We start from the raw sequence: 22689 nt of genomic DNA, 5'->3' as shown, positions 1-22689 counted from the left end.
CATTGGGTCCTCCTTTTCATGGGTTACACAATCGCTGGGTGAGGTGGGTACTCCTGGAGGCCTGAGGTTGGGACATGCTGGTGTGTTCAAAGAACTGGAGAGTGGTAGTGTGAGGTAGTGTGAAGAAGATGAATTCAGAGAGGTGAGAGCGAGGGTTGACCATTGCAAGGTGGGAGTTCATTTTTTCAATAGGAAAACAAAAAGTTTGTTCTTGAGTGCACACCTGTACTGAGCATAGTTGTGTGTACTGGGGCATACAGCTGTGGTAAGACCAACAAAACCCCTCCCTCTCCCAGTTGCTAATAGACCAGAAACCTAACCATAAATAGGTAATAAATAACTTGAGATAGAATAGGTGCTACTAAGAAAATCAAATAGAGGGTGGTGGGGGGGTGGCGCACCTGGAGATCTGAGAAGGGGACATTTGGATCAGTGAAGCTGTGGGAGAAATGTCCTCTGGGCCATTAACAAGTGCAAAGGCCCTGGGGTATATGAGCTTGAGGTCAAATGAGACCTGTGTGACTTGAGGTGAAGAATAGTGGAAGATTAAGCTGCAAAGTTAGGAGCAAGATTGCCGGGTCTTACAGAAGTTGGGGTTTTATTCTGGGTGTGAGAGGTCACTGAGAGTTTTAAGTAGGAGTAAGACCTGATCCAGTGGGCATCCATATTGAGATGTGAAACACATGTGCCTTGAGGTTCTCATGACCATCTCCTCTCTCTCTTGATTGGCACCCATTGGTCAGTTACCTCACTTTCAGGTGTGTGTGTGTGTATTTTATTTCTTGTTTTTAGATGCAAAGCCCCCCTTAGGAAGAGAATCTTGGCTTTAGGCCAGAAAGCACAGGCAAAATCCCCCTCCTTTCCTGGCCTGTGGACTCCACCCTGGTGTGGTTCCTCTTTGCAAACCTTCCAGAAAAGTCCCTAATGCTGTGTAAACTCACCTGGTGAGCCTTCAGAGGTCTTTGCAGGCCTAGCCAGGGCAGCAGTATTTCACATTCCATCTTCCCGGGCCTCCCCTCTTCTATTCACCAGCCTGGACTTGTACCTCCCAAATAAATCCTTAGTACTTTAACTTCAGCCTGGCCAACAGTTTTCTAGATCCTTTTTTAAAATGTTTTTTCAAAAAGATTTTTTTTTTTCTTTTTTGAGAGAGTGTGAGAGCACACAGCAGGAGGAAGGGTAGAAGGAGAGGGGGAAGTAGGCTCCCTGCTCAGCAGGGAGCTTGATCCCAGGACCTCAAGATCATGACCTGAGCTGCAGGCAGACGCCTAGCCAATTGAGCCACCCAGGTGCCCCTAGAAAGATCTACACTTAATGCTATTTTGGGGCATCTTCCTTACCCTTTGGGCCTCAGCAATACATTGCATACAAAGAAAGCGGTGACTTTTTTTTAAGCGCTAAGAGTGACCTATCCTTTTGGTAATTCATGGTACCGTTTCTCCTGTATGCATCCATGTGGCTGGAGATCTAAGTTTACCAAGTAGCAAAGACACAAATAGTTAAGAACCAGGGGCTGGAGGCCAAACTTAGTTTTGGGTCCTTGCTCCCTGGTTCTTGCTTATTTTTTTATTTTTAATATTTTATTTATTTGTGTATTTAAGAGAGATTGAGAAACAGCATGAGAGGGGAGAGGCTCAGAGGGAGAAGCAGGCTCCCAGCTCAATAGAACTCCATCCTAGGACCCCAGGGGTTCATGACCTGAAGGCAGTTGCTTAACCAACTGAGGCACCCAGGCACCCCATGGTCGTTGCTTTTCTTGCATTGTGACCAGGAGCTAGTGATTTAGCCCCTCTGAACTTGAGGTTCCTCCTATGTAAAGCCTGTTAACAAAATTCTATATAGCCATTAAGATTAAATGACTTAATTCAAAGTGGATAGAATAGTACTCTTAAGTACTCAGTAGTTATTACGTTTAATAATATGCCTGCCCCCACTTTGGCAGGTAAGGGTGCAGGTGTCCAGGGATCTTACCGGGTCCCTCCCACTGACCCACTGAGGTTTAGAAACTTCAGGCAACACCAGCCCTTCCAAATTACTTTTATTAAAAAACAACAACAACAAAAAAGTCATTACAAACAAGCAAAAAACAAACAAAACCCACCACAAAACCCGCCTTTCTTTTAAATAACGCGGCATGGAGCGGTTTGGTTTCCACCCTATTGCACGTGGTCCGGCCTGGTTATGAATCAGGAGACTGCTGGGATGGGGTCTTGCCAAAGAGGTGGGGTTCAACCTTGGGGGAGGAGGCCAGCCCCTCCTGCTCCCTTGAGGTGCAAGAAGCAAAGTCTGAGTTCCCATAGTAACCAGGCAGCACATCCCTGTCATCCTCCGACAGGCCCAGTTTTATCTTCCCTGAGGCCCCAGTGGTCACAAGGGGAGTAGGAACTGGAGGGAAAGGCAGAAGCAATGTGGAAGTGGGAAATCGGACTCCCAGAAACAGAGTCATGTTAAGGCATTTGGAACAGATAAATTAATTCAGGAAGACCCACCTTCACAGAAGGCTGCGGTAACCAGACACACACACACATGCAAGATGGTTTGTGGAACCCTGAAATGGGAGGAAAGGAGGCCACAGTCACTGCTTAGAGACCCCACCAAAACACACATACACACACACAGTTGCATCCAGGGATCCAGCCCACCAAGGCTGAGATGAGGAAAGAGCCCCCAAAGTTTTAGGATCCCAGAATGATTTCCATAATGTGATCTAGTTCATTCCACTCCCAGGACCCTGGGGCACAGAAGAGGTTGTGAGGAGGCTCCGGGGGTGCCAGGGCAGGCTCCTTCTCCACAGCTGATGTGTCAATGTCCAGAAAGAAGTCATCCAGACCGGAGTCCCCCAAGTAGCGGGAGCTCAGAGCTTCTAAGAAGACTGGATCGGGCTGGGGCAGCACTTCGTTCTGGGGACCAGGGGGAGCCACTGGATTCTGAGGGGGCTCCGTCTCGTCCATGGACGTCTCCAGTTCCCTGAGAATAGAACCGATGGTGGCTGACAGGGAGAAGTCCTCCTCGCCCAGGAAGAGGGGCTCAGGGGGTAGGGTGGGTGCTGGAGCCAGGCAAAGGGCAGCCTGGAGCTGCTGGAGGGTATTGTGTATGAGGACATGCCTGCGTAGGCTCGGGGCTCGGGGGCCCAGGCTTCGCTGGACTTTGTCTAAGGAGATTCGAAGCAGGGCTTGCTGGTAGCTCCGCAGTCCTGCTGGACCCCAGTCCCACTTCTCAACCTCCTCTTCCTCCTCCAAATCCGAGTGTTTCCTCTTCAAGCCTCCTACCATGGTGCCCTGAAGAGAGAAGAGGAGCAAGTCAGACATAGCAGGGCTAGTTCAAATCCCAAATCTATAAAATGGACATAGGAGGAATCCCACAGGGCCGCGGAGGAGAAAACTAGATCTGGACAGACACATAGCTGGGTTTACATCCCACTTACTTGTCTGTGTGGCCTTGAATAGTGAATTTGCCTCCTTGAGACACAATACTCATTTTTTCAAAAGTGTCACATATAACAGGTGTGGAGTATGGGGACCTGGCCTGGAGGCAGGAAACTTGGGTTTAAATTCTACCATTGACACTGCTTAGCTGTTTGATCCTTCTAAGTTATGTGATATCGCCTCTCTCTCTCTCTTTTTTTTTTAATCAGATCTCAGTTTCCCCATCTGTAAAGTGAGGACTGTAGGGGCACCTAGGTGACTCAGTGGGTTAAGCCTCTGCCTTCAGTTCAGTTCATGATCTTAGGGTCCTGGGATCAAGCCCCGAATCCGGCTCTCTGCTCGGTGGGGAGCCTGCCACAACCCCCACCCCGCCCCCGCCTCTCTGCCTACTTGTGATCTCTCTGTGTCAGGTAAATTTAAAAAAAAAATGAGGACTGTAAAATTTCTCACCATATTCTCAAGGAGATCCCACCTGTAAAATATGCATGGGGCCCACCTGCAGTTAACCTTAACAAACAAGAATTTAATTGCCATTTATTCATTCAATATTTTTATCTATTGACGGCCTATTATATTCAAGCCACTTGGAGCCCCGTTAAGACACCTATTTGTTGAGACTCTTCTTTCACAGAAGTGTATCTTCTTTTTAAAGATTTTATTTATTTATTTTCGAGAGAGAGCGCGCAAGTGGAAGGGAAGGGCAGAGGGAGTGGGAGAAGCAGACCCCCCCATCGAGTGCGGAGTTGTAAGCGAGGTCCATCCCAGGACCCCGGGATCATGACCCTAACAGAAGGTAACCGCTTAAGCGACTAAGCCTCCCAGGCATCCCAGGGAGTAGATTTCTTTCCATGTCCTCTTCCTAACCCACTGGAAGCACACCCAAAAGCTGGGAAGGAGCCTCCCTCCTTCCCTCTTCTACTCCTTCGGCCTCCCCCAAAGCGCACCCCACAAGAAAATCTGCTAAAACTCGACTCCTGCCAGGCTCCGCCCCCTCCATGGAACTCCAGTCAGCATCCAGGCAGGCAACAATTTAGCCCAGAGGCTTCTGGGAAATGTGGGCCAAGAGCTGCCTGGCACGGTAGCTAATGTTGAGCGTGCACTACAATCCCCAGAGGGCTCCGCACGCCGGAGGGAGCGCCCTCCCCCGCCCTCCCCTAGGGCATGCGCACAGGGCCCGGGGCGGGTGGGGGAAGGGGACCCGGACGTCCAGCTGCCCGGCGCCTGCCGAGCCCCGCCCTCCGCTGCCTCTAGGGCGGCGGGTCTGAGCTCCACGCCTGGAACTCCCCTCCCCCACCCGAGACTCCGGCCCTTCTCCTGGTCCTTCGGACCCCAAGAAGGCCCCAGATTCTTCCCCCAAACTGCTCTCGGGTCCACAGACCCAGGCCCCAACACATCGCTCAAAAACTACAAATGCGCTCCGATCTACTCCATTCGGGAGCCTAATTTTGATACTCTCAGCCGTCAACTTTCTCCTATTCTCCCATCTTTCAAACGCCTTTCGACTTCACCGCCCCCCCCCGACTCCAAGACCTGAACATGGGATTCTTCCCCAGCACCTCCTCTCCTCCACTGCGTCTCCCTCACCAATATTCCTTGCACGTAGTTCTCTCGCTTTTCCAAATGCCGAGAATCCCAGCCCCAACCCCTCACACCTTTTCCAGAACACTGGAGCCCCGAATTCAACCCGCACGGGAGACGCGAATTGTCCCAATCTTCAGATTTCCTGGCCCAAAAGTTCCTTCCTTGGTTCTCTCGCTTCTCCAAACACCCCATGTCCCAGCTTCAAACTCCGTCCACTTGAAGATCCTGCCCTACCAACTTCGCCTTCAGTCCGGGATCTCGAATTCAGCCTCCAGTCCCCAAACCCCACCAACCCCATCAGTCACCCTTATCTGCACCCCCTACCCACGCCCTGACCCCGCCTCCACAACTCTCGGGGGGCGCGCCTCCACCTCCCCTAACCCAGGGCAAATCTCAAGCCGGGTGGCTTTACTCTCTTTCTCTCACCTTAGCTGCCAGGTTCGCAGTGACCAAGTCCTGGAACATCCGCAGCTTTACGACCCAGCAGCGCCGAGTAGGAGACTCAATCACCTCCCCAGGGCCTCTCGGTTTGGCCTCGGGCCCACCCAGCTCCGCCCCGGGGCCGAACCGCGAGCCGCGATTGGCTGGAGTCCTGCCCGCCGCGGGGCAAGGATTGGCTGGGTGGAGCCACCGGCCCGTCGCCAGGAGACGCCCGACTGACCCTCCCTTTCCTTACTCCCCGCACCTTTTAAAGGATTCCGACTCGCCCGGGGGCGGGGCCACGTCTCGAGGGTGGAGCGTGGCGAGGACGTCAGAACCGTTTCCTTCAACTCAGCCACTGCCCTCGCTCCAAAATCGTCAGCATTGCTCTCTGGGATACTTTTATACCAGGTGAGGACGCCCGTCGGCCCGGGAGCGGGGGGTTGTGGGGGGAAGGCTGCTTGGCACGCCCCTCCCCACCCCGCTTTCCGGGCGGGTGGGGCTGAGCCCGTCGCGGAGGCCGCGCCCCCGGCGTTCCGAGGGCGGACGCTGCGGGGCGGAGGATGACGCAGCTGAAGACCAGCCAATGGTTCCGCGCGACCTACGTTGCCTGGGCGATCGCAGCCCGCTTCCTGTCTTCCTGCCCGGCCCCCCAGCTCCGGCCGGCTCCGTACCAGGCGGCCCCTTTCTTTTTTTTTTTTTTTTTTTAAGATTTTATTTATTTATTTGACCGAGAGAGATCACAAGTAGGCAGAGAGGCAGGCAGAGAGAGAGAGGAGGAAGCAGGCTCCCCGCTGAGCAGAGAGCCCGATGCGGGACTCGATTCCAGGACCCCGAGATCATGACCCGAGCCGAAGGCAGCGGCTTAACCCACTGAGCCACCCAGGCGCCCTGGCGGCCCCTTTCTTAATCCTCAGGATTTTTCTGCAAGTCCTGGGGTGGTCTCTCCAGCACCCCTCTTCCCGGAGCCCCGTCCTTCCTCTCAGGCAGGATGCCACCTCCACTGCTGGGAACTCATTCTTTGCTCGCTACTGCCCCAGGAACAAAGTCCCAGCTCCTCCCCTTTGGCCACAAAGCCCTTCGCCGTCTGGCCTGATGCACACTCCTCCTGGCTCCCCAGAATCCGGCCACAATAATTGAATTTCAGTTTTCACAAAATGACTTTACGTGCCCGCCGCCGCCATAAACGCTGAGATTTTTGTCTGTTTTCTTCCTGCTTAATCCCCAGTCTTTTATGTACCATAGCAAGTACTCAAAAATGACGGTAGACGGCCTCTGGATCTTTAAACTTGTTTCCCCATCCTGAAAATACACCTTCAGTTCTCCCTTGACGCTCCAGAATGGGTGAAGTACCACTATGGGCTGCCTTAGTGTCCTGGGCTTCCCCTGTCCTGGCCCTGACCCCTCTGCCCATGCCTTCCATTCCTGGCCCTGTGTGCACTCGCGGTTGGGACTGCGCCCCCCTACCCCCAGGGCTGGTACCAACCGGGACTTGGTCCATAGCGTTACCTAGCACATGGCTGGACACAAGGAAGGCACCGAGTGAAGTTTTGTAAATGCCCAATATGACAGAAAGAGCAAGGAGGCATAAAACAAAACAAAACAAAAAACAGCAAAACAGGGCTAGGGCCCCAAAGGCCTGAACCAGTCGTGCCCCACCCCCACAAGTTTCACCAAGAGGAGGGGGGAGGTTTAAGGCTCTTCAGACCAGTTCTCATAGGTTGGAATTTGTCAACCAGTCATCCTGCTGCTTGTAGAAACAATATAGGAATGGAATGGATTTTTTTTTTTTTTTTTTTTTGAGGGGAAAGGAAAAGGTGTTGGGTGGGTAGGTAGGGGTGGGGGAGGCTGGAGGTAGTGAGGGAGGAGTGGCTCACTCAGAGGTGGGAAAGGTGCCTCTGGGGAACAAGGGCAGGGGACAGTAGATATCAAAGAGGGACATGATTAGGAAGGGATCATTCTTCCCCCTCCCAAACCTGCCCCTTTTCCAGCCCCCCCCTGCACTCCCCTTCATGTTAGAGTAGCCCCACTGTAACCCTGTCTCCAGGTTCTAGCTCTTTGCTTCTTCCTCCATCTCTACCCCCACCCCCATCATGGACTGTCCACTCCACTCACACCCACTCTCTTGTCTGGCTCAAGGCCTCCGTCTTGGTATCCCTTGACCCAGCAGCCAAGGGCAGCTTTATAAAACAAAAATCTGACTGTGCCCCCTCCCCACCTCTCTCCTGCTCCACTCCTTACACAGAACCTCAGAATAAAGCTCAACCTTTTTATAATGATTCTGCCTGGTATAGCTTCCATGTAACAGCCTCTTGGGGCTGACCACTTCTCCCCTCTGAGTGGAGGAGTATTATTAACTTCTTTGCTCCACAAGCTTGGTCAAATAGTTCTCTCAGCCATCTGGGCTTCCTCCTTCAGAGCTGTGGCCTCTCTGGGTTGTCACTTCGCAGGCCCGGTGTCTTCCTCCCTGGACTGTGAAATCTGTGAAGCTCAGGTCACACCTGGGCCTTCACAATCCTCATGTGGTCTCTAGCACGGGGCCAGACATACATGAATAAAAACTTTCCCCAGAGGCAGACAAAGACCCCGAATCACCCACACAAAGCCAGACAGAGTAAGAGTCACAAGAATTGGTTCTTGTAGAATAATTTGAAGCTCTTGGCTCAAGGTTTATTTACTCCTTTCCTCTGTTCTCCATTTCCCAGAATGCTGTCCTCCCAGACAGGGTCATAGCCCTAGTCATACTGGTGGGAGGGGTAGGTGTTGTGCCCATCGTACTTATTGGTGGTGAGGCAGCTCAGCATGAAGTGGCCCAAATCGTGTTTGGAGATGACCCTGGAGGGCCCTCGTCCATCCAGGGTCACCGTGTAGGCCCCTGTCAGCGGCTGGTCTCCTGCAAGGTAAGGACACGGGATGGGTAAAGCCCATGTCTTTTCCCCTCCCCACAGCACATGATCACTCCTGGGTGCTTACGGCATCCCCAGCCCAGAAGGTGTAAGAATCAATGATGTATGAAACCCTTACAAACATGGAGGTTGCCAGTCTATACCCCTTACTTCATTCATTCGACAAATCCTTACTGATGGCCTATAAGGAGTCAGGTGTTGAGCAACCAGCAAGGGCCAAACATACAAGAGCCCCTGCCCTTTGCATGCAGAGGTTCCCTGGGAAAAGTCAACAAATAAGAGAGTAAAATAGACAATATGTTACAAGGAGAGAAATAAAGCAGGGACTAGGCTAGGAACGGTTAACTCAATGCTACCCATGAGTAAACTGAATCCGCAGGAGAGAAAGTCAACCCAGGCTTGCAAAGGGTGACTTCCCAGTGGTAAAGGCTAGATTTGCTCTGGGTCCTTACATCTGGAGGCAGAACCTGGCCATTAGGAGGGCATCTGTTGGCTCCACTATGATAGTTAAAATACTCTGACAGTTACCAACTTAACTGAGGGACTGAACTCAGCCTACCAGTGCAGGGGCAACCTGGAACCATGTGCACGAAAAAACACACACCCTCTTTCAAGTGGCATTCCTGCCAACAATGTTTAATCTGAGCCTGAGAGAAAACAAGCAGAGAAATCCAGAACATGGGATATTTAGAAAGATACCTGGCTTTTTTTTATGAGACATATTTCAAAAAAGAGATGGAGGATTGTTCCAGATTCAAGGTGGCATAGCACACAACCCACGATCCTTGGTTGGATCCTGATTTTGTAGGGAGGGAATATTGAAGTATATATATATTTTTACATTTTTTAAGGATTTTACTTTTAAGTAATCTCTGCACCCAATGTGGGTGCAGATAAGTAATCTATGCCCCAATGTGGGGCTTGAACCCACAACCCCAAGATTAAGAGCTGCAGCTCTTCCAACTGAGCCACGCAGGCATTCCAATATTTCTTGACCGTTGGAGAAATCTGAAAAACTTTTTTTAAGATTTTATTTATTTATTTGACACAGAGAGACAGATCACAAGTAGGCAGAGGCAGGTGGGGGTGGGGGGTAGGCAGGCTCCCTGCTGAGCAGAGAGCCCGATGTGGGGCTTGATCTCAGGACTCTGAGATCATGACCTGAACTGAAGGCAGAGACTTAACCCGCTGAGCCACCCAGGCGCCCTGAAAAATCTGAATATTGACTATGGCATGGACACTAAATGATATGATAAGAGTTCAGATCCATTCCCTTGGTGCACTAATGGTACACAGGGTCATTCCCAAAGACTTTTCTTCTTGGGAAATGCCTACTGATGTCCTAGGAGTGGAGTGTGACAAGGTCTGGACCTTACTCTCAAATGGTTCAGCCAGAAAAAAATTTTTTTTTAATTTAAAAATAAAATTTTTTTTTCAGAAAAAAAGTTTAAAATATGTATATATTTATACATATATACCCCCTTTTATAAACATACATATATTTAAATAGATATATTTACTCCCTTCCCTTTTTTTAGAATGGTACTATGTGTTCAATACTTTTGAGGCTGATGTCTTTGGGTTTCACTTTCAAACCCGGGAGGTCAAGATATGCACAGGCACTCTGTAATACGTACTCTGTTCAGAGACGACAAAACCAAGGCCAGACGCCATGGGCCCGAGGTCCACCTGGTGCCGGGGCTGGGATTTTGACCCAGCTTCACCCTGTAGCCTCACCACTGCCACTGAGTCAAAGCTTAGGATTCTGGTCCCAGGAGGGCCCTGAACTGAACCTAAACACTGAACTTTATTTGACCCTCTAGAAGGTATGCAGGCCTCCTCCTGTCAGGGGTCCCAGGAGGCAGAAGGCAAAGTAGAACTGCTCAAAGCAGGGACGCCTGGGTGGCTAAGCAGGTTAAGTACCTGCCTTAAACTCAGGTAATGATCTAGAGGTCCTGGGATCGAGCCCTGTGTCAGCTGCCCTGCTCAGCAGGGAGTCTGCTTCTCCCTCTCTCTGCTGCCCCCTGCTCATGTTGTGACTGTGTCACAAGGGCACACACTCTGTATGCAAGAGACATCTGTGAAACTAATGAGTAAATGAATGAATGTCTCCCTGAGTCTGACTCTGTGTGTCTCTCAAGGAGGATTCCAGACCTGGGAGAGGAAAAGAGAATGTAGGTCTAGTAGATACAGTTTTTGATCCTTTCCACAACGCCACTGGGAAGTATGGTTCCTCTGGATTAGTTCATCAGACAAGTATTTACTGAGTGTCTACTATATGCTGAGCCCTGTTCTGGGTAGTGGGAACACAGCTGTGATTGAAATTAAACAAAATCCCTGCCTTCAAAGAGTTAACATCCTAGTGATAGAGGCACACACTAAATAAGTAAAGGAATGATATGGGGCGCCTGGGTGGCTCAGTAGTTAAGCGTCTGCCTTTGGCTCAGGTCATGATCCCAGGGTCCTAGGATCGAGCCCCGCATCTGGCTCCCCACTCAGCGGGGAGTCTGCTCCCCTCTCTCTGCCTGCTGCTCTGCCTACTTGAGCGCGCTCTCTCTGTCAAATAAATAAATAAATAAATAAATAAAATCTTTAAAAAAAAAAGAAAGAAAGAAAGGAATGATATGCTCTGTGTGGTGAAAGGGAAGTCCCCTTCCCTTGAAGATGGGCTAGCTCCAGTAACTCACCTCAAATAATAATAATAATAATAATAATAATAAAAATAAAAAATAAGCGCTGTTTTACATTTCTGAACTTGGGGTGGTTGGTTCAACAGAGCGAGGCACAAAGGTGTCAGAAAGGAGACAAAAGCAAGCAAGACAGAGAAGAGAAAGTGAAAGGGGAAGGCCTGCAATTTTAGAATGGCTGGGGAAGCCCTGGCAGACCTCCCCTGCAGGCAGGAGGGGGTGAGTTGGTGGCGACCCTGCCACCAGGTCCCAGCCCTACTCACCTATATGTGGTGGCATCACAGCCACGTACTTCAGGCCCGATTCCTGCAGCACCTTGTGCATCCGGATATGGTCATCGGTCACGTCCTGCAGTCGTGGGGGCACCTTGGTTGGGTCCCACAGAAGGAAGGCTGGAGTGGAGGGAACACAGGGCATGGTGAGCCAAAGCTTGAACACAGACTGCCCAGGCCACACAGCCTGCCAGCCTTAGGCCAGGACAAAACCCTACAGGGGCTCTCCACAGCCTTGCATCTGGCCCAGCCTCCTGGCTTCCTGACGGCCACCCAAGGGCTGACCACTTCTCTCCCTACCTGTTCCTGTCCAGTTACCTATCTGCCTCCTCCCTGGTCTGCCTACCCAACACTCCCTTTTACATACTCTGCCCCGCCATGGTCCCACCTCAGAGCCTTTGCACCTACTGATCCCTCCCCCCACCCCCCAGGTTGCTTCCCTTCCTGGGGAGGGTGAAACCCAGGGGCAAGGCGTGGAGACCGTGGAGACACAGCCAGCCATGAGCTGTATGAACTCAGCACAGCTGGTGGGCCTCCCTGGGCTTCCTCCGCCTTCCATACAACAGGGCATAAGAACTCCTTCTGTTAACTGAGCACCTAGCATGTGCCTCTGTGAGCATAGATACTCAGAATTTGGTGAGGATTAAGTGGCATTCGTCCCTAAGGGCTCAGATGGTGCCTAGCACACGGTCAGTGCTCAGTAAATGCTGTTCACTTTAGCTGTCCCTGTTATGAAATCTGTCCTTGGGACGATTTTAGGCAAGCATTTGTTTAATGTCCCTCTCCTCATAAATGGGGGAACTCTGTGAGAGGACATACCTGGTCTGTGTAAGCCAGGCTCTGTCCTTTCCTGCAGGAGGCTCTCCCTGCCCTCCTCCCGGGCTGGGTCAGGAGCCACCTCAGGGTTTCTCCTGTTCTGGCCCTTTTCCCTCTGCCTGTATTTCTCCATCTTGGCCCTGACTTCTGGGGCCTATCACTGTGCGGCAATGGGGCTGTTCACCACTTCCTTCCCTCCTATGAGACCCAGGAGTACAGAGCCTGGGGATGTACTGGTCACCACTGTGTCCCCAGCATCACCCAGCAAGGTTCATGCACAGTTAGTGCTCAATAAATGCAGAGTAACTTGGGATGGCTCCAATGCCACCTTGCAGAAGCCTTTGGCTGCCTGTCTAGGACCTGCCCTGCCCAACCCTTCAGTCCCATCCCTATGACCCCGCCACCCACCCGAGGTGCACGCCACGACCTTGTCCACGCCATGGGCCTTCATGGCCGCCACAATGTTCCGGGCGCCCTCGGACATAACTGTGGTAGGACCTTAGAGGGAACAGAGAGTGGCTGTCACTAGCAGGCGGCGGTGGTGGCAGGGGTGGCAGGGGTGGGGCCGGGGGCGGGGGTGGTGCTGGGGGCCGAGGCCCAGGGGTGGGCCGTGGGCAGAGGGGGGGCCCAGTACTGAGGTCATTGCGGGTGCCCAGCAGCACAATGACGGCATCCTGCCCAGCCACAGTCTTGTCTACATCGGCCGCATGCAGAACATCACCCACTACCACGTGGGCCGGCTGGGGCCCCTCTGGGGGCAGCCTGGAGGTGTCCCGCACCAGCACTGTCACCTCATAACCTGTGGGCAAAGAAGGACAGAAAGGCATGTCAGCATGTGGGCTGGCACCCCCAGGCTCCAGGAGCTGGGTCCTAGAGGGTGCCATGAACCCCAAATCACCCCCCAGGCCCCCCGTGAGGCTGCAATACCTTCATGCCAGTTTGTAAACAACCTGCCTCCAAGGGCCTCCCCCAACACTCCCAGACTGCTCCATTCTCCAGCAACTACAGGGTTAAAGCCTGGCATCCTACTGGTCTATGCCCCCTATCCTTGGTCCTGGAGGAAACTGAGGTATAGAGGAAAATATGAGCTGCCCAAAGGTTGCCCAGTGATGCAATTGGTCCTCTAGGCTTACTTCTGAAGGTCTGGGCTCAGTCTAAGTGGTCATTAAGATGGACATACCATCTTGGTATGTCCCCTCCCAAAGAATTTTGAGTAACTCTATGTTTATATATTTTTTAAAGATTTTATTTATTTGACAAGAGTCAGAGAGTGCACAAGCAGGAGGAATAGCAGGCAGAGGGAGCAGCAGGCTCCCACTGAGCAAGAAGCCCAATGCGGGACTCGATCTCAGGACCTGGGATCATGACCTGAGCCAAAGGCAGATCTTAGCCAGCCGAGTGAGCCACCCAGGTGCCCCAAAATAAAATCTTAAAGAAAAAAAAGAAGAAAGAAAGAAAATAAAATAAATAAATAAAAAGAAAGTGGAAGAGAGACCAGCACTCTCTGTTCAACAGGGGAGGCACAGCAAGAGGACAGCTGTCTGGAATCCTGGAAGAGGGTCCTCACCAGAAGCCAGATCTATCGATACCTTATCTTGAACTTCTCAGTCTCCAGAACTATGAGAAATAAATGTCTATCGTTAAAGTCACCAGTCTATGGTATTTTGTTACAGGTGCCTGAGCTGACTGAGACAGCTCACTGGAAAGATCAGGGACAATATGATTTATCCAAACAAATATGGACCACAGGGACGCCTGGGTGGCTCAGTTGGTTAAGCAGCTGCCTTCGGCTCAGGTCATGATCCCAGCGTCCTGGGATCGAGTCCCACATCAGGCTCCTTGCTTGGCAGGGAGCCTGCTTCTCCCTCTGCCTCTGCCTGCCATTCTGTCTGCCTGTGCTTGCTCTCTCCCGCTCTCTCTCTCTGATAAATAAATAAAATCTTTAAAAAAAAAAAATATGGACCACAAAGAACTGAAACACATGAAGTACTTAAAAATCTGTGAGTTCTGGGGTGTCTGGGTGGCTCAGTGGGTTAAAGCCTCTGCCTTCGGCTCAGGTCATGATCCCAGGGTCCTGGGATCAAGCCCCACATCGGGCTCTCTGCTCAGCAGGGAGCCTGCTTCCTCCTCTCTCTCTCTCTCTGCCTACTTGTGATCTGTCAAATAAATAAATAAAATCTTAAAAAAAAAAATCTGTGAGTTCCTAATGATAGTAACCAAGAAACCTCATGGGTCATCAGGACAGTTGTGAGAGGATTCATTCATTATTTGGAAAATGAGAAAAGGAAAAACAACATTGTTCCACTTCTGTCCTCATGTATTTCTTTTTCTTTTTCTTTTTAAAAAGATTTTTTTATTTTTATTTATTTGACAGAGAGAGATCACAAGTAGGCAGAGAGGCAGGCAGAGAGAGAGGAAGGGAAGTAGGCTCCCTGCTGAGCAGAGAGCCCAATGCAGGGCGATTCGGGGCTCGATCCCAGGACCCTGGGATCATGACCTGAGTCGAAGGCAGAGGCTTTAACCCACTGAGCCATCTAGATGCCCCGAGTCCTCATGTATTTCTTAAAAACAAATGACGGGAAAGGGTTGCATGTGGGATAGCAGAGCCCCCCTGCGCTCCTGCCACCATGCCGGACAGCTGGGACAAGGACAGGGACCCCAAGCCCCAGTGCCGAGGCTCGCACCTCACCGCAGACCTCGCTGCCCAACCCTGTAACCTATTTGACGAAGGCCTTTGACCTCCTCGCAGACCTGCCTGTAACCCTAGTGAGAGTTTATAGAGAAGCAGCATGCAAGAAAACAGGTATTACTACTACCACTGAGAGGTCCACCATGTGCTAAACATCACTGGACACTGGGAAGAGGATGTCTTGTGCATATTTGAAACAGAAATACATCAAAGGGGCTCCTGGGTGGCTCAGTTGGTTAAGCATCTGCCTTCAGCTCTGGTCATGATCCCAAAGTCCTGGCATCAAGCCCTGCATGGGGCTCTCTGCTCAGTGAGGAGCCTGCTTCTCCCTCACCCTCTACTGCCGCTCTGCCTACTTGTGCTTTCTCTCTCTCTGTCAAATAAATAAATAAAGTCTTAAAAAATAATAAGAAAAAAACCAACATGTTTAAAATAAATAAATGAATAAATAGATAAATAACAAACAAATGATGGGAGATTTGAACACTCTGGGGCAAAGGTGATGATAATAAGGATAATATTTATACAACTTTTCACATATATTAATTCATTTAACGCTCAAAGTAACCCTGGGTTGGAACTGCGGCCCCACCACTAGCTAGCTGTATGACAAGGGGCAAGTCACTTAGCCTCTCTTGGCCTTAGGGCCTTCATTTGTAAAGCCACACTAATAACAGTCTCTACCTTACAGGGTTAATGTAGATTTAAATAATGTATCAAAAGGCTTAACGTGATCAGGTGATTTTTGGCAAGTGTGCCGGGACAATTCAAGGGGTGAAAGAATAGTCTTGTCTTTGCTTTTCTTTTTTTAAAGATTTTATTTATTTACTTGACACAGAGAGAGGTCACAAGTAGGCAGAGAGGCAGGCAGAGAAAGGAGGAAGCAGTCTCCCTGCTGAGCAGAGAGCCAGATGTGGGGCTTGATCCCAGGACCCCAGGATCATGACCTGAGCCAAAGGCAGAGGCTTTAACCCACTGAACCACCCAGGGGCCCCAATCTTTTCAACAAATGATGCTGGGGCAACTGGATATCCATCTGTAAAAAGAATGAAGTCAGATCCCTACCTCACACCATATATGAAAATTAACTCAAAATGACCACAGACCTAAATGTAAGAGCTAACACCATAAAAAAAAAAAATCTTAGGGAAAAAAACAAACACAGCTGTAAATCTTTGTGACTTTGGATCAGGCAATAGTTTCCTAGCTATGACATGAAAAACATAAGCCACAAAAGAAAACACAGACACACTGACATCATCAAAATTAAAAACTTGTGTGCTTCAAGGACACCATCAAGAAAGCGAAAAGATAATCCATAGAATGGGAGGAAACTTTTGCAAGTCATACATCTGATAAGGAACTTGTATTTAAGATATATAAAGAATTTCTACACCTCAGAAATAAAAAAATAAACAACCCAATTAAAAATTGGGCAAAATATCCAAATAGAGACTTCTCCAAGGAAGATACACAAATGGCCAATAAATATGCGGAAAGACACTCGACATCACTGGTCATCAAAGAAATGCAAATCAAAACCACTGAGACAACTCCAGACCCACTAGAATGGGTAATAAAAAAGACAAGACATTAAATACTGGTGCACAATGAGAAATTGAAACCCTCATACACTACTTATGGGTGTGCTGATGATGCAGCTACTTTGGAAAAGTCTGGTAGTTCCTCTAAAGAATAAAAGTGGAATTATCTGCGGCGGCTGGGTGGCTCAGGGGTTAAAGCCTCTGCCTTCAGCTCAGGTCATGATCTCAGGGTCCTGGGATGGAGCCCAGCATTGGGCTCTCTGCTCAGCGGGCAGCCTGCTTCCCGCCACCCTCCTCCCCCACTCCCCACCGCCCTCCTCCCCCATTCCCCACCGCCTGCCTCTCTGCTTACTTGTGATCTCTCTCTGTCAAATAAATAAATAAAATCTTCAAAAACAAAAACAACAACAACAAAAATACATGGAGTTACCAGATGACTCAGCCTTTCCACTCCTAGGCATATGCCCAAGGGAACTGAAGACATATGTTCACATAAAAATTATTAGGTCAAAGTCCACAGAGGCATTATTCACAATAGCCCCAAGTGGAAATGTCCCTCAACCACATGGATAAATAAAATATGGTCTATCCATACAATGTACGTAACAGTATCCAATGATGGAAAGAAAGGACATACTGACACATGCTACAACATAGATACACCTTGAAAAAATGTTTTTTTGCTAAGTGAAAGAAGCCAGGCCCAAAGAGCCAAATAGTGTAGGATTCCATTTAAAGATTTTATTTTTATTTATTTGTCAGAGAGAGAGCAAGCACAGGCAGGGAGAGCGGCAGGCAGAGGGAGAAGCAAACTCCCTGCCGAGCAAGGAGCCTGATGTGGGACTCGATCCCAGGATGGTGGGATCATGACCGACGCCGAAGGCAGCGCTTAACCAACTGAGCCACCCAGAAATCCCTGTGTAGGATTCCATTTATTCGGAACATCCAGAACAAGCAAATCCATACAAACAGAAAGTAGATGAGTAGTTGCCCACAGCTGGGGGAGAGGTTGAGAAGAAAAATGGAGGGTGGTGGTGACTTCTAGGTATTTCTTTTGGGGGTGATGAAAATGTTCTAAATTAATTGGGATGATGTCTGCACAACTCTGTGATTAGGCCAGAAAGAACTAAGTTGTATACTTCAAGTGGGTGAATTATATGGGATATGAAGGAAATCTAAACAAAACAAAGCTGTTATAAAAGTATGAAACTTGGGCACCTGGGTGGCTCAGTTGGTTAAGTAGCTGCCGTCTTCAGCTCAGGTCATGGTCCTGGAGTCCCGGGATTGAGTCCCGCATCGGGCTCCCTGCTGGGTAGGGAGTCTGCTTCTCCCTCTGACCCTCCCCCGTTTCATGCTCTCTCTCTCTCTCATTCTTTTTCCTTCTCAAATAAATAAAATCTTTTTAAAAAATATTTTATTGGGGCGCCTGGGTGGCTCAGTGGGTTAAGGCCTCTGCCTGCAGTTCGGGTCATGATCCCAAGGTCCTGGGATCAAGCCACACGTCGGGCTCTCTGCTCCACAGGGAGCCTGCTTTCTCCCCCTCTCTCTCTCTGCCTGCCTCTCTACCTACTTGTGATTTCTCTCTCTCTGTCAAATAAATAAAATCTTTTAAAAATATATTTTATTTATTTATTTGACAGACATAGATCACAAGTAGGCAGAGAGGCAGGCAGAGGGGCGGGGGAAGCAGGCTCCCCACTGAGGAGAGAGCCTGTTGGGGGCTCGATCCCAGGACCCTGGGATCATGACCTGAGCCGAAGGCAGAGGCTTTAACCCAATGAGCCATCCAGGCGCCCCTCAAATAAATAAAATGTTCAAAAAAAAAAAAAGTATGAAGCTAAGACAAATGAAAAGTTTAGGGGAGTGCCTGGCACAGGAGTGAGTGATCTGTAGGTGCTGGCTGTTCCCACAATTTTTAATCATCTCAGAATGTTATTTCCTGGGGGCCTGGGTGGTTCAGTCAGTTAAGAGTCTGCCTTCAGCTCAGGTCATGATCTCAGAGTGCTGGGATCGAGTCCTGCTCAGCGGAAGCCTGATTCTCCCTCTCTCTCTGCTGCTCGCCCTGCTTGTGCACGCTCTCTCTCTCGGTCAAAAAAATAAATAAACCCTTAAAAAAAAAAAAAAAAAAAAAAAAAAAAAAAAAAAAAAGAATGTTATTTCCTGTCCTGGTCTAGGCCTCCCTGGGTTCCTGGCCCCTGTCTCACCCCCTCCTATCCGTATTCCACATGGCAGCCAGGCTTTCCACAGTTACACTGAAGTCCCCTCCTGCTCATATCCCTCCCATGATGCCCCTCCCCACAGCGCCCTGAGATAAAGTCTATGCTCCTCACAACAGCCTTCCAGTCCCTCGGGGTCTGTCCTCTCCTCTTCAGCCTGCCCTGGACCCACTGCCCTCTTCACCCACTGCACCTCTTTCAGTTCCCCAAATCCATCATGTTGTTTCCTGCCTCCTGGTCTTTGCACGTGCTGCCCCCTCTGCCTCAAGCACCCTTCTCCTTTCCCTGGGGCCGCTGGCTACTTGGGTGTCCTCTGTCATTGTCCTCTGTCACTTACGCTGCCCTGGAGTAAATCAATGGCCCTGCAGTTCTGGGGACATCGTCATATTCGCCACCATCTCCCTGGGGTTTGATAAACACAAAAGTGCAGGCTTTACTGCCCTATGGACCTGGGTTCCAACTCTGCCACTTAGTAGCTGAGGAATCACAGGAAACACCTTCCCTGATTGAACCCCAGTCTCCCCTATAGTGTGAAAACGATAAATCCCAGTGTCCCCATCCCGTGTGACCACCTTTCTTAAGGGAATGACACAAAACCTGTGCTGTACTCATACACATCAGGGAGCCAATGTAGGCATTGGTTAACTACCAGTGGTTAAAATGGACCGTAGTAATTCCGGGTATTCTGGGGGAGAAAAATGTCCTCCTGGAGAGTGAGAACTTGGACACAGGCTCAGTACAAGGGTGCCCATTAGTGTTCTATTTTTGCTGATTAGTGACATTTATGGAGAACCTCTTACCGGCCAAGTGCTGTGCTAAGCTCTTTTTATGGATGAATGGTATTTTTTTTCAAAAAAATTTTTTAGCACAACCCACATTTAAATGAAAATTTCAATAGCCACATGTGATTAATGGCCACCATACCAAACAGCAGTGTTTTAGAATTTACAGATTTTTACCCTTTAGAAAACAGTGTTTGGATGGTAATTCCAAACTTTTTCCTTCTTCTTCATCTTTTTCTTCTTCTTCTTCTTTTTTTTTTTTAAACAAATCCCTTACTTGATATTTTTCTCTTAATTTTTTATTTTGAAATAAATTTAGATACCTAGGAAAGTTGCAAGACCTCAATTCTCATGCTTGCTTTTGCTTTATCTTTCTGTGTGTGTGTAGAATATATAATATACATAATTGTATATGTATATATATATATAAATACATTTATACATAAACACACATTTTTTTTTCCTAACGATCTGAGAGTACGTTACAGAGATCATTCCCCTTTTAGGCTTTTTTGATCTCAACCCTCAGTACAAAATGAATTTCAAAGCCTAACCCAGTATATACAAATCCATGCATAGGTAACTGAAAGAAGGTTCATAACACCAATATTCAACATGCGATACACTCTGACACCTTTATGACCAACTAAGTATATTTCAGAACTCGCTATCACCCACAGTTTGAAAAGCACCAGATTGCAACAACCCTAAAAGGTATTAACTGCCCATTTTGAAGATGGAGAAATTGAAGCAATTTTAGGCAACTAAGCCGGGTTCACATGACTATGAATTCACTTAGCCTATAGAAGGCTTACTGAAGTCCCCTCCTGCTCATATCCCTCTGAGCACCAACTATATACTGAACACAGTTCTGCACATTTCCCATATATTATCTCATTTAATCACTGCAAGCACCCGGGAGCAAGCGCTACTAGTTTTATTCCCACTTTCCAGTTATCCAGGCACACAGGTGATAAGGCATTTGACTATGTAGGTAGTAAGTGTTAGAGCTGGGATTGGCATGCGGGCAGGCTAGAACGAGCGTCATAGAATCACTGAGGTAAATGAAGTCCCAATTCAGTCAAGCTCTTCTTTTTCTGATGGGGACAGTGAGGCTCAGGGGTTCTGTGGCTCTGAAGAGACTTAGGCCACAGCTCTCAATTGCCTGGGGGTGCAGTCCCAATTGTGCCCAGCAGGGCGGACAAACGCTGTTCATGGAATTCAGGATTAAGGGTAAGGGAGTCACATGGGAATCCAGATCCTCATGGTGACTCAGCACCTCTAAACTTCTCCCTCTTACTTCCTCCTCCAGAAATGCTTATCCACAAATTTCTTTCCACCCTCCCCACAAATCAAGATCCTCACTAGGTCTTTTTGGAGAAGGGGTGAGCAGTGGGCCTGCCTGACAAGGAACTCTCAGGCAGAGTGTGCAAAGGGTGGGCTGGGCTATGAGACATCATAGCAGCCTCCACCCCTTTGGGGCACCCAGATAGCTAATATCTTCAGAGTCACTGAGACCAGCAAGGGTGGGGCCCTATATCTGGAAGTCCCAGGCCCTACTGGGGGTTGGTGAAGTCTGGATGGTGGAGGCAGGGAGGCTGCGAGGTGCTTATCCCTTTTCTTGAGACAACTGTGAATTTCCAGCTCTCACCCACTTTCCCACGACCAGAGCCCAAGTCTTCACCTATGTTTCTGCTATGCTTTTTCCATTAGAGGCTCCCAGCAACCACCCCCCCCCAGAAGTCTCCACTTCCAGCCTTGGTGCCCCAGCCAGGAGCCCGTCGACTTTTGTTGGCAGTTAAGAGCACAGGCTGGGTTCAAATCCCAGCACCAGCACTTTCCAGTGGTCTGATATTGGGCAAGCCACTCTCTGGGCCTCAGTTTTCTCCTCTGTCAAGTGAAGTGATACTCGTTCTGAGGGCGATGAGGATTTAACACTGGGGAAGATCGGTAGGCGCTGGGAGGCAAGCCGCTTCCTGGCTGAGGAAGTCTTCGCTGGGTGTGCTAACAACCACCCAAACTACAATAACAACATTTCCTAAGAGCACTGTATTTAAACCTATCACTGGAGTCCCCCCTTGCCTCCCAAGGCCAATTCCTAGTCCTTGGACTCACATAAAATTGGATCTCACAGCGTCCCCCACTTCTGTCCCCGTCGCCACCTGCTTTGCCCCTAGGTCACAAACCAAAGCACTGATGGCCCAACCAGCCTCAAGAGGCCCCTTCCTAATGCGCTGCACGTGCACCCCGCTGACATAGCCCGCCCACCCCAGCTCATGCCTGCTTGCACCGCCTGCGCCAGCGTGGTGAGTCCGGTCCTGCCTGTGGCGCCGAAGATGGCAATCTTCTTGACGGCCATTCTGCGAAGTCGTGGGGGTGCGAGGCCACGGAGTTGCACGACGCGCGGGAACCGGTAACCTACTGGCTGCCTGGCCGCCCTCTCAGTCCTTCTCAGGCGGGAGAGAGGGGGCGGGACAGGGACAGAAGGCCACGCCTCAGCTTGCCTCTGGGCCAAACAGGCCACGCCTCTAGCCAGGAAGAACGCGGCGGGCGGGACGCAGTAGGCTGCGCGCCTCTGCCTGCCGCCCCGCACCGTTCCCTCCGCCTGTCACTTAGGCTGGGAGGCGTGGCCGTATCTGGCCAACTGGGAGGAGCGTGGGTGGACCCGGTGCCCCGCCTCTGCGCTCCAGCCGGAGGCGGGGCTAAACTCGGGCTCCGCCCACCTGCCTCAGCTGGCTCACGCCCCCTCTCCTAGGGCCTGACGCTGACCTGGGGTTCTCACTGTGCCCAAAGGCTTTCTGGAAGCTGCAAGGGAAGAAAGTGAGGGGGGGAGGGTGTGCCCCTGTAACTGTGTGTATATGTGCCCGTGTGACTCTGGGACTGTGAGTAGCCCCAAGGGAGAGCAAGTTTGTGGGTGACACCCTGTGCCAACCTCTGTGTGTAGCACTATGTTACATTTGAAACCGCATGTGACAACACGTGTGGCAAGCCTTCATGATGTTCTTTTGTGACCTTGTGGTGCCACTGCGGATGACACCGTGTCTGTGATGCTGTATGCATCCAAGAAGCTGGGGGATTTGGTGTGGGACATGTGTGAGATGTGTTTTATGGGAGTGTGTGACTGTTAGACAGTGACAGTGTATGACACCCCACGTGTCATGTTGGGATGTGTGACCGTGACCCTATTTGAGTGTGTGACTGTGGGTATTAACCGTTCTTGTGATGCTATTTGTGACTTCTTGTGACTGCATGACATATGAGTGTGTGACAGTTACCGGATGTGTGACATGTGTGTGACTGGTGTGACAAGTTTGAGTGTGTAAAAATGTGTGTGACACTGTGTGATTGCGA

The 22689-nt window shown here is 49.9% G+C and overlaps 2 protein-coding genes across 2 annotated transcripts; both read right to left on the bottom strand.

Moving 5' to 3' along the window:
- Nucleotides 1-2159: 2159 nt before the first annotated feature.
- On the bottom strand, nucleotides 2160-5673 carry SERTAD3 (SERTA domain containing 3). Its single transcript, XM_032323435.1, has 2 exons — nucleotides 5433-5673; nucleotides 2160-3278 (listed from the first exon to the last, which is right to left on the bottom strand). Exons 1-2 carry the CDS (start codon nucleotides 5469-5471, stop codon nucleotides 2676-2678), a joined length of 642 nt encoding a protein of 213 aa, XP_032179326.1. The 5' UTR covers nucleotides 5472-5673; the 3' UTR covers nucleotides 2160-2675.
- A 2387-nt stretch (nucleotides 5674-8060) lies between these two features.
- BLVRB (biliverdin reductase B) lies at nucleotides 8061-21832 on the bottom strand. The gene is made up of 5 exons (XM_032323436.1): nucleotides 21619-21832; nucleotides 12742-12906; nucleotides 12516-12605; nucleotides 11283-11411; nucleotides 8061-8319 (listed from the first exon to the last, which is right to left on the bottom strand). Exons 1-5 carry the CDS (start codon nucleotides 21695-21697, stop codon nucleotides 8162-8164), a joined length of 621 nt encoding a protein of 206 aa, XP_032179327.1. The 5' UTR covers nucleotides 21698-21832; the 3' UTR covers nucleotides 8061-8161.
- Between the last annotated feature and the right edge of the window lie 857 nt (nucleotides 21833-22689).

Source organism: Mustela erminea, chromosome 19 (assembly GCF_009829155.1).
Source record: "Mustela erminea isolate mMusErm1 chromosome 19, mMusErm1.Pri, whole genome shotgun sequence".
Taxonomy (NCBI): Eukaryota; Metazoa; Chordata; class Mammalia; order Carnivora; family Mustelidae; genus Mustela; species Mustela erminea.
This window is presented reverse-complemented; position numbering and strand designations above follow the sequence as displayed.